The 10,107-nt window shown below is 43.2% G+C and overlaps 1 protein-coding gene across 2 annotated transcripts in view; it reads right to left on the bottom strand.

Moving 5' to 3' along the window:
* Positions 1–4,845: 4,845 nt before the first annotated feature.
* Positions 4,846–10,107, bottom strand: part of trpm7 (transient receptor potential cation channel, subfamily M, member 7) — a 161,971-nt gene continuing 156,709 nt past the window's right edge. For both annotated transcript variants that reach the window (XM_078241110.1, XM_078241111.1), the window contains exon 40: positions 4,846–5,992. In XM_078241110.1, the coding sequence (XP_078097236.1) occupies positions 5,871–5,992 (122 nt within the window). In that variant the 3' untranslated portion in view covers positions 4,846–5,870. The remainder of the gene's footprint in view (positions 5,993–10,107) is intronic.

The raw sequence follows: 10,107 nt of genomic DNA, 5'->3' as shown, positions 1-10,107 counted from the left end.
ACGTGAGAACACCATCCACCAGGTACACAGTACCTACTCTTGCAACTCGGCCAACGTTGTCTACCTGAAAAGCTGCAGGAAAGGATGTCTCGAGGCATGGTACATTGGGGAGACCATGCAGACGCTACGACAATGGATGAATGAACACCACTCAACAATCACCAGGCAAGACTGTTCTCTTCCTGTGGGGGAGCACTTCAGCGGTGTCACGGGCATTCAGCCTCTGATCTTCAGGTAAGCGTTCTCCAAGGCGGCCTTCACGACACACGACAGCGCAGAGTTGCTGAGCAGAAACCAATAGCCAAGTTCCACACACATGAGGACGCCCTAAACCGGGATCTTGGGTTTATGTCACACTATCAGTAACCCCAACAGCTTGCCTCCTGGACTTGCAGAAACTCACTGGCTGTCCTGTCTGGAGACAATACACATCTCTTTAACCTGTGCTTAATGCTCCCTCCACTCACATTGTCTGTATCTTTAAGACCTGGTTGGCTGTAGAGATTCACATTCTAATCAGTATTCTGTAACTTGATTTTGTGTCTCTGTATGCCCTGTTTGAGAGCAAATATCCACTCCATCTGACAAAGGAGCAGCGCTCCGAAAGCTAATGGCATTTGCTACCAAATAAACCTGTTGGACTTTAACCTGGTGTTGTTAAAACTCTTACTGTGTTTACCCCAGTCCAACGCCAGCATCTCCACATCATTGAATAGAAGAGCAGGGAGGTTATGATGGAGCTGTATAAATCACTCACAGCTGGAGTACTGTGTGCAGTTCTGGTCACCACACTAGAAAGGATGTGATTGCAGTAGGGAGGGTGCAGAGGAGATTCACCAGGATGGTGCCTGGGTTGGAGCGTTTCAGCTTTGAAGAGAGGCTGGTTAGACTGGGATTGTTTTTCCAAGAGCACAGAAAGCTAACTAATGGGGGGCACCACTGCCTCACAGCACCACGAACTCGGGTTCGATTCCCGGCATGGGTCAGTGTGGGGAGTTTGCACATTCTCCGTGTCTGCCTGGGTTTCCTCCAGTCCAAAGATGTGCTGGTTGGGTGCATTGGCTATGCTAAATTCTCCCTCAGTGTACCTGAACACTGTGGCGACTACAGGATTTTCATAGTAACTTCATTGCAGTGTTAATGTAAGCCTATTTCTAATAAACTTTAAATGAGGTATACAAAATTATGAGGGACATAGATAGGAAGGAACTTTTCCCCTTAGTAGAGGGATCAATAACCAGGGGGTGTGGATTTAAGAGGCAGGAGTTTTGGCCAAATTGGAGAAAATATTTTTTCACCCAGAGGGTGGTGGGAATCTGGAACTCTCTGCCTGCAAGGTAGAGGCGGGAAACCTCACATTTAAGAAGCATTTAGAGGAGCACTTGGAACATCGTAGCGAACAAGGCTACAGAGAAAGTGCTGGAAAATCCCAACTCGGTCCCTTTCCCTGGTAACAGTCTGATTTGAAGTCAGTCTGTTCACAATCTTGGTGTTACATTGGATCTGGAGATGAGCTTCCATCACCAAAACGACCTAGTCCATCCTTTATGTCACTCCACAACTTTCAACTGTTGTTGAAACCTCGATACCCAAATGCTCCAGCACACGCCCAGCCGGCTCTCCCAAATTCTACCCTAGATTACACTAGGAACACACCAAAATTCTGTGTGCCCCTCACATCTCCCCAGCAATTCCCGTTCCCTATTATCCAATCTCTTAGAGATAAGGGGTAAGGTGTTGGCGTGGATTGGGGATTGGCTATCTAACAGGAAGCAGAGAGTTGGGATAAATGGGTGCTTTTCTGGTTGGCAGTTGGTGACCAGTGGCGTGCCACAGGGATCGGTGCTGGGGCCTCAATTGTTTACCATTTACATAGATGATCTGGAGGAGGGGACTGAATCTAGGGTATTCAAGTTTGCTGATGACACGAAGGTGAGTGGGAAAGCGAATTGCGTGGAGGACGCGGAAAGTCTGCAGAGAGATTTGGATAGGCTGAGCGAGTGGGCGAGGATCTGGCAGATGGAATATAACGTTAGCAAATGTGAGGTTATCCACTTTGGAAGAAATAATAGTAAATTGGAATATTATTTAAATGGAGAAAAATTACATCGTGCGACTGTGCAGAGGGACCTGGGGGTCCTTGTGCACGAATCGCAAAAACTCAGCCTGCAGGTGCAGCAGGTGATCAAGAAGGTGAATGGAATGTTGGCCTTTATCGCGAGGGGGATAGAATATAAAAGCAGGGAGGTCTTGCTGCAACTGTACAAGGCACTGGTGAGGCCGCAACTGGAGTACTGTGTGCAGTTTTGGTCCCCTTATTTGCGAAATGATATATTGGCCTTGGAGGGAGTGCAGAGAAGGTTCACCAGGTTGATACCGGAGATGAGGGGTGTAGCTTATGAGGAGAGATTAAACAGATTGGGTCTGTACTCGTTGGGAGTTTAGAATGATGAGGGGTGATCTTATAGAGACATATAAGATAATGAAGGGGCTGGATAGGGTAGAGGTGGAGAGATTCTTTCCACTTGGAAGGGAAACCAGAACTAGAGGGCACAGCCTCAAAATAAGGGGGGGCCAGTTCAGAACAGAGTTGAGGGGGAACTTCTTCTCTCAGAGGGTAGTGAATCTCTGGAATTCTCTGCCCATTGAAGTGGTGGAGGCTTCCTCGTTGAATATGTTTAAATCACAGGTAGATAGTTTTCTGATCGATAAGGGAATTAGGGGATATGGGGAGCAGGCGGGTAAGTGGAACTGATTCGCTTCAGATCAGCCATGATCTTGTTGAATGGCGGGGCAGGCTCGAAGGGCCAGATGGCCTACTCCTGCTCCTATTTCTTATGTTCTTAGACTTATCCCAGCTCCCAATCAAGCAACATCTTTATTTTCAAATTCCTCCATGGCCTGGCCCCCATCTCTAACCTCCTTCAACCCCACAATCGGAGCCAGCTGCACTCCTCTAGTGGTGATCCCCAGTGCATTTCCATTTATATTTATTCTCTCAATGGGGTTATGCTTTAGTTGCCTAGGTCTCAAGCTCTGAAATTCCCTTCTGCTACCAGTCTCTCTCTATCCGGCACTCTGGACTCTCTATCTTGCTCTGCCTCTTTAAGACACATTTTAGAATCTGACCCAATATCGCACATGGTTTGGTGTTATGCTTTATTTTATTTCTCTGCTGTGATGCACTTTGGGGTGTTTCATTACCACAAAAACGCTATAGAAATAACAGCAACTTAACAGAGAAAGTAGAGATGTGTGTGTAGTTTGTGAATGGTATCGCCAAGAGTTAGCACATAAGTGAGGAAGAAAGTGGGAGGGGCACATCTGATCCTCAGGGAATTCACGAGACGACAGTGGTGCCAAGAGGAGATGTTCTGGTTATGATTGGCTCCTTCCACTTACCTGCTTAATACTCAGCAAAAAAAACCGAGAGATTTTCTATTGTGCGTGCAATCCGATTGGAATGTGAATGCGAGTGTACACTCCCAATCTCTCCTTGTGCATCTTTAGCTGGTGGCTGCTTTTAGAACCATAGAAAATTACAGCTCAGAAACAGGCCTTTTGGCCCTTCTTGTCTGTGCCGAACCATTTTTTGCCTCGTCCCACTGACCTGCACTTGGACCATATCCCTCCACACCCCTCTCATCCATGAACCCGTCCAAGTTTTTCTTAAATGTTAAAAGTGACCCCGCATTTACCACTTTATCCGGTAGCTCATTCCACACTCCCACCACTCTCTACGTGAAGAAGCCCCCCCTAATATTCCCTTTAAACTTTTCTTTCACCCTTAACCCATGCCCTCTGGTTTTTTTCTCCCCTCGCCTCAGCGGAAAAAGCCTGCTTGCATTCACTCTATCTATACCCATCAAAATCTTATACACCTCTATCAAATCTCCCCTCAATCTTCTACGCTCCAGGGAATAAAGTTCCAACCTATTCAATCTCTCTCTGTAACTCAGCTTCTCAAGTCCCGACAACATCCTTGTGAACCTTCTCTGCACTCTTTCAACCTTATTTACATCCTTCCTGTAACTAGGTGACCAAAACTGTACACAATACTCCAAATTTGGCCTCACCAACGCCTTATATAACCTTACCATAACACTCCAACTTTTATACTCGATACTCCGATTTATAAAGGCCAATGTACCAAAGGCACTCTTTACGACCCTATCCACCTGTGACGTCACTTTTAGGGAATTCTGTACCTGTATTCCCAGATCCCTCTGTTCAACTGCACTCTGAGTCCTACCATTTACCCTGTACGTTCTACTTTGGTTTGTCCTTCCAAAGTGCAATATCTCACACTTGTCTGCGTTAAATTCCATTTGCCATTTTACAGCCCATTTTTCTAGTTGGTCCAAATCCCTCTGCAAGCTTTGAAAACCTTCCTCACTGTCCACTACACCTCCAATCTTTGTATCATCAGCAAACTTGCTGATCCAATTTACCACATTATCATCCAGATCATTGATATAGATGACAAACAACAATGGACCCAACACCGATCCCTGCGGCACACCACTAGTCACAGGCCTCCACTTAGAGAAGCAATTCTCCACAACCACTCTCTGGCTTCTTCCATTGAGCCAGTGTCTAGTCCAATTTACTACCTCCCCATGTATACCTTTTATTGACATTAACCCAAGAGTTTGATAAATGTGACTTCCCTATTGGAATTTATACACCAGAAACCATAGAAAGAAATTCATGATCACTTCAAATATTGTGCAAGTATTTATATAAATATATTTTACTGTCCAGTCATTTACCTGACTTGCTCTTAGTAAACTCCCTCATGTAAATTGAAGACCTATGTATAAAACACACAGATGACATTTATTTCAAAAATCTTTTATTAGATTAAATGTACAAAATTTATGCAGCATGATCCCACTAACTCTCGTCTTTCACCATCCAACCTATGTATGTAAAACCACCATCTTATTTTATTACAAGTTGTATTCGTGCCTCAGGAACAGTATCTATAAGATACATTAGATTAAAAATTATACAGTTCTTCATATAAACACCCTTTTTAAAAATGACAATAGTACCTCTTTGTAACATAGAAAAGATGCCTCTCAATGCCGCCATTTACATAAATATTTAAGGTCGACACAGGGCTTTATCATGTTGACAATTCAACAGATTACGGTCTCATTTATTTGCATAAAGATAGATTGCAATCTGCCCATTACCATATTTACAAGGATTTCAATACTTTTTCTTTTAAGTTCAATCTGTATGTACCACAAATACTAGCATTACACCAAAGTGTCTACACAATTGAAATTCAATAAAAATCAGGTCACCAGAACATTCTTTTGACACTGCTGGCTAGACAATGATCAGATACTTAGCATATTATTGAAAGGCCTATTAAAACTGGTCTGATTTTCTCAGACAAAACATATTACATTTTATGGAGTATCTTTCTGTAAGGTAACTCTTGGTTTGAATAAACATTATTTGTACCTCATGCAATTGAGTTTGACCAGTTTACATGGCTTTACTTAATAAAATTGATTTAAAAAAGCTTTAAAATTAGTGAAGACTTAAAATTGGACATTTGACTGTTAAAATTTTGACATTGTTCAATTCCGTTTGCTTTGCACATAGATTGCTCTGACTAGTGTACCTTTTCTCTTTGGCTATCCGATTACTACAGGCCAAGAAGAAATAGCCAGTTAACATTGAGATTTACTGTCAATGCCTTACACAAGACTACAGGTATGCACCGCATTCTTTACCCCTTCAACTCGATGCACCATGCAAGGTTAGGTTTTCAAAGTTCCATCGACAAAACTCTTTCAGATACAGCGACAGAGTTGAAGCTAGTTTGAGGAAACTCCCCCTGTACCGTTCTCCTAAATCATCAGGCGTATAGAATTTCGTACATCTTTGGTACCATTGCCAGACTGGATTGCAACTTCCACACCATCTTGAGAAACCATCACTTTGTCTGGTGTGTAATCATTTCTCTTGATATCTAAGTACAGAAAATAAAACATTACATTTTCATCATGTGTCAAGCAGAAGCAAATGAGTTGGATTCACTCATTCTGGGTTTTTTTGCTGGTGTTAAAAACGGGAAAACAAGACATATTACAGGGGTGAGAATTCAAAATAGAGCAAAGTTGTTGAACACAATGAGTCCAGAAGGCTGTAAAGTGCCTAATCATAGAATCATAGGAAAGTTACAACACAGAAGGCCATTCGGCCCATTTTATCTATGCCAGCCTGAGGATACCCAGGTGCCCTTTCTAAACCCACCTTCCTGCAACTGGCTCATAGCCCTGTAGCTTACAGCACTTGAGATGCAGATCCAGATATTTTTTAAAGAGTTTAGGGTCTCTGCCTCCACCACCAACCTGGGCAGTGAATTACAGACACCCACCACCCTCTGCATTTGCTGCTTACACGATGCATGGCTGCCATCTTTTTAGAAGAAGCATATACCATGTATCAAAAGAAAGTGACTCTCAATACTTACAAAATCATATTTGGTTCTGGAATGTCATTGATCCTTCTTAAGCTGAAGAGATTTGAGAATGACAGAACATGCAGACATTTTAAGGCAAGATTTTGTCCCTTTGTTAAACGTTAGAATTAGTGAACTCAGTACAACATTACAACTGTTTTCTTTTCTGTTTTGACTGAATCTTTCAGATCACTGAATATTTAGCAACATAGGTTCCCAATTGTGAGACGGTAGAAATCACTGCAGTGAATTGAAGTATTGGTGTTCAGCAACGATTCTGGATTGTCCCCGTTACTCCTCGTAAAATACTGCAACACTTTCTCCAAGTATCAGTAAAATGCTGAGAGCTAGATATTCTGAACCACCAGCCGAGCAAGTGATTTGTGGGGATCCATGCAGCAGAATGCAATAACCAGGTTAGAAAGTAAAATGAGTTGGTGGTATGCTGGGTAAACTCCTGTGTGCATGTCATTGGATTTCTGTGCATCAGTGTGCTGACAAGTATCGGTAGCCATCTTGCACACCATATTGTGTTGGCGGGAGACGCGGTGGCCTAGCCAGAAGATGACGTTCTGTTCCTTCAGTTGGGCTTCACTAGAACGCTAACAGGCTGGGGTCAGAAATGTGACTGCAAGGGTAAGGTGATGAATTGAAATGGGAAGTGAAAGGAAGATCGGGGTCATTCTTGTGGACTCAGCTGAGGTGTACTGCAAAGCGGCCATCCAGCCTGCATTTATTTTGCTCTATATGTCCCTTTCCACTTTTTCAACAGCATAAAACTGATCACCTTTACCTCTCTCCAGCTCGAAAGAATCACATTGGTTTCTCTCTCCACAGATGCTGCCAGACTGGAGTTTTTCAAGCATTTTCTGTTTTTTTTTAAACAGAGAAAGTCAGCTAGTAACACAAAACAGCCAGCAAGACTTTCTACAAATATTTTAAAAATAAAAGTGTAACCAAAGCTCGTGCTGGTCCTCTGGAGAGTGTGTCTAGGGAATTGATGATAGAAGATGAGGAAAAGGCAGAGGTGTTTGCGTCCATCTTCACTGTAGAAGACTCAAAAAACTCCCAAGTGATACTTGATAATCAAGGGGTGATTGAGAGGGAGCAACTTAAAACACTCACCATGAGCAGGGAGAAGGTGCTGGGAAAATTGTTAGAGCTGTCAGCCCTAATTAATAGCGCTGACAAGTTCCCAGGACCAGATGGCCTGCATCCTGGGTCTTGAAAAATGGCTACAGAAAGAACGGCTCATAGGTTATAATCTTCCAAAATTCCTTAGATTCATGAAGTGTCCCAGCAGATCGGAAGAAAGAAAATAAATAGCAATTTATTCAATAAAGGAGGGAAACAATGCAGGAAACTACAGGTCAGTTAGCCTAACATCTGTCCTAGGTACATTACTAGAATCCATTAATATGGCAGTTACAGAAGAATACTTAGAAAATCAGAGTAATTAGGCACAGCCTTCATAGAATCCCTACAGTATAGGAGGCCATTCAGCCCATCAAGCTTGCACCAACAACAATCCCACCCAGGCCCTATCCGTGTAACCCCGGACATTGAACCAGCTAATCCCCCTGACACTAGGGGGCAATTTAGCATGGCCAATCAACCTAATCCACACATCTTTGGAGTGTGGGGGGGAAATTGAAGCATCCAGAGGAGAATGTGCAAACTCCACACAGACAGTCACCCGAGGCCGGAACTGAACCCCCCTGGCGCTGTGAGGCAGCAATGCCAACCACGATGCCACCATGCTGCCCTCAACACTGTCTACGCTTCCTGCTTCCTCGGAAAAGCTGCCAGCATAATAAAGGACCTCACACACCCCGGACATACTCTCTTCCACATTATTCAATCAGGAAAAAGATACAAAAGTCTGAGGAGACATACCAACCGACTTGAGAACAGCTTCTTACCTGCTGCCATCAGACTTTTGAATGGGCCTACCTTATATTAAACTGATTTTTCCCCAGCTATAACTGTAACACTATATTCTGCACACTCTCCTTTCCTATGTACAGTATGCTTTGTCTCTATTGTGCGCAAGAAACAATTCTTTTCAGTGTATACCAATACATGTGACAATAATAAATCAAATCAATATGAAAAGGAAAAGTTGTTTACTAATTTATTCGTGTTTTTTGAGGAAGTAACAAGCAAGATGGATCAAAGGAAACCTGTAGATGTGGTTTACTTGGAATCCAAAAGACATTTGATAAAAGGTTACTGCACAAAGAATTTAGTGTCGGGCATAACATACTTCCAGGAATCAAACAGATTTGAAATATTAGCTGTGTTTCTCTCTCCACCAATGCTGCCTGACTTACTGAGATTTTAGAATCATAGAAACCCTACAGTGCAGAAGGAGGCCATTCGGCCCATCGAGTCTGCACCGACCACAACCCCACCCAGGCCCTACCCCAACATGTTTTACCCGCTAACCTACGAATTTCAGGGGCAACCTGGCCAATCAACCTAACCCGCACATCTTTGGACTGTGGGAGGAAACCGGAGCACCCGGAGGAAACCCACGCAGACACGAGGAGAATGTGCAAACTCCACACAGACAGTGACCTGAGCCGGGAATCGAACCCAGGACCCTGGAGCTGTGAAGCAGCAGTGCTAACCACTGTGCTACCGTGATTTTCCAGCATTCACTGTTATGATTTTAAGTGAGAAAGTAAGTTGCCAAGGGGAAGATAAAAAACTTAAAGGGACATAGACAGGTTGAGTAAAAATTGGGCAGTTGGAGTACAATGTGGGAAAATTTGAACTAGAATAGAAAAACAGTATTATTTAAAAGGAGAAAACTGGCAGAACTCGGTGGTACAGAGAGATCTGGGTGTTCTGGCACAGAACAGTTAGAATGCTGATACAGGAAGTGATTAGGAAGGCAAATGGAATGTTGGCATTTATTACAACAGGAGTGAAATATAAAAGTGGGGATGTTTTACTGCAGTCTTGATGAGGCCACATCTGGAATAGTGTGTGTTCAGTTTTGGTTTCCTTATTTGAATAAAAAAGATACAATTGTATTAGAAACAGTTCAGAAAAGGTTCACTCGACCCATTCCTGGGATGAGGGGAATTATCTTACAAGAAATAAGACCATCATACAAGATAGTCTAAATGAGTGGGCGAGGGTCTGGCAGATGGCGTACAATGTTGGTAAATGTGAGGTCATCCATTTGCTAGGAATAACAGCAAAATGGACTATTATTTAAATGGTAAAAAAATTGCAGCATGCTGCTGTGCAGAGGGACCTGGATGTCCTTGTGCATGAATCACAAGGAGTTGGTTTGCAGGAGCAGCAGGTAATTAAGAAGGCAAATGGAATTTTGTCCTTCATTGCTAGAGGGATGGAGTTTAAAAACAGCAATGTTATGTTGCAGCTGTATAAGGTGCTGGTGAGGCCACAACTGGAGTACTGTGTACAGTTTTGGTCTCCTTACTTGAGAAAGGATATACTGGCACTGGAGGGGGTGCAGAGGAGATTCACTAGGTTGATTCTGGAGTTGAGAAGGTTGGCTTATAAGGAGACACTGAGTAGACTGGGACTATACTCATTGGAATTCAGAAGAATGAGGGAAGATCTTATAGAAACATATAAGATCATGA

Source organism: Mustelus asterias, chromosome 24 (assembly GCF_964213995.1).
Source record: "Mustelus asterias chromosome 24, sMusAst1.hap1.1, whole genome shotgun sequence".
Lineage (NCBI taxonomy): Eukaryota > Metazoa > Chordata > Chondrichthyes > Carcharhiniformes > Triakidae > Mustelus > Mustelus asterias.
The sequence above is the reverse complement of the archived record's forward strand: the minus strand, read 5'-3'. Positions and strand labels throughout refer to the sequence as shown.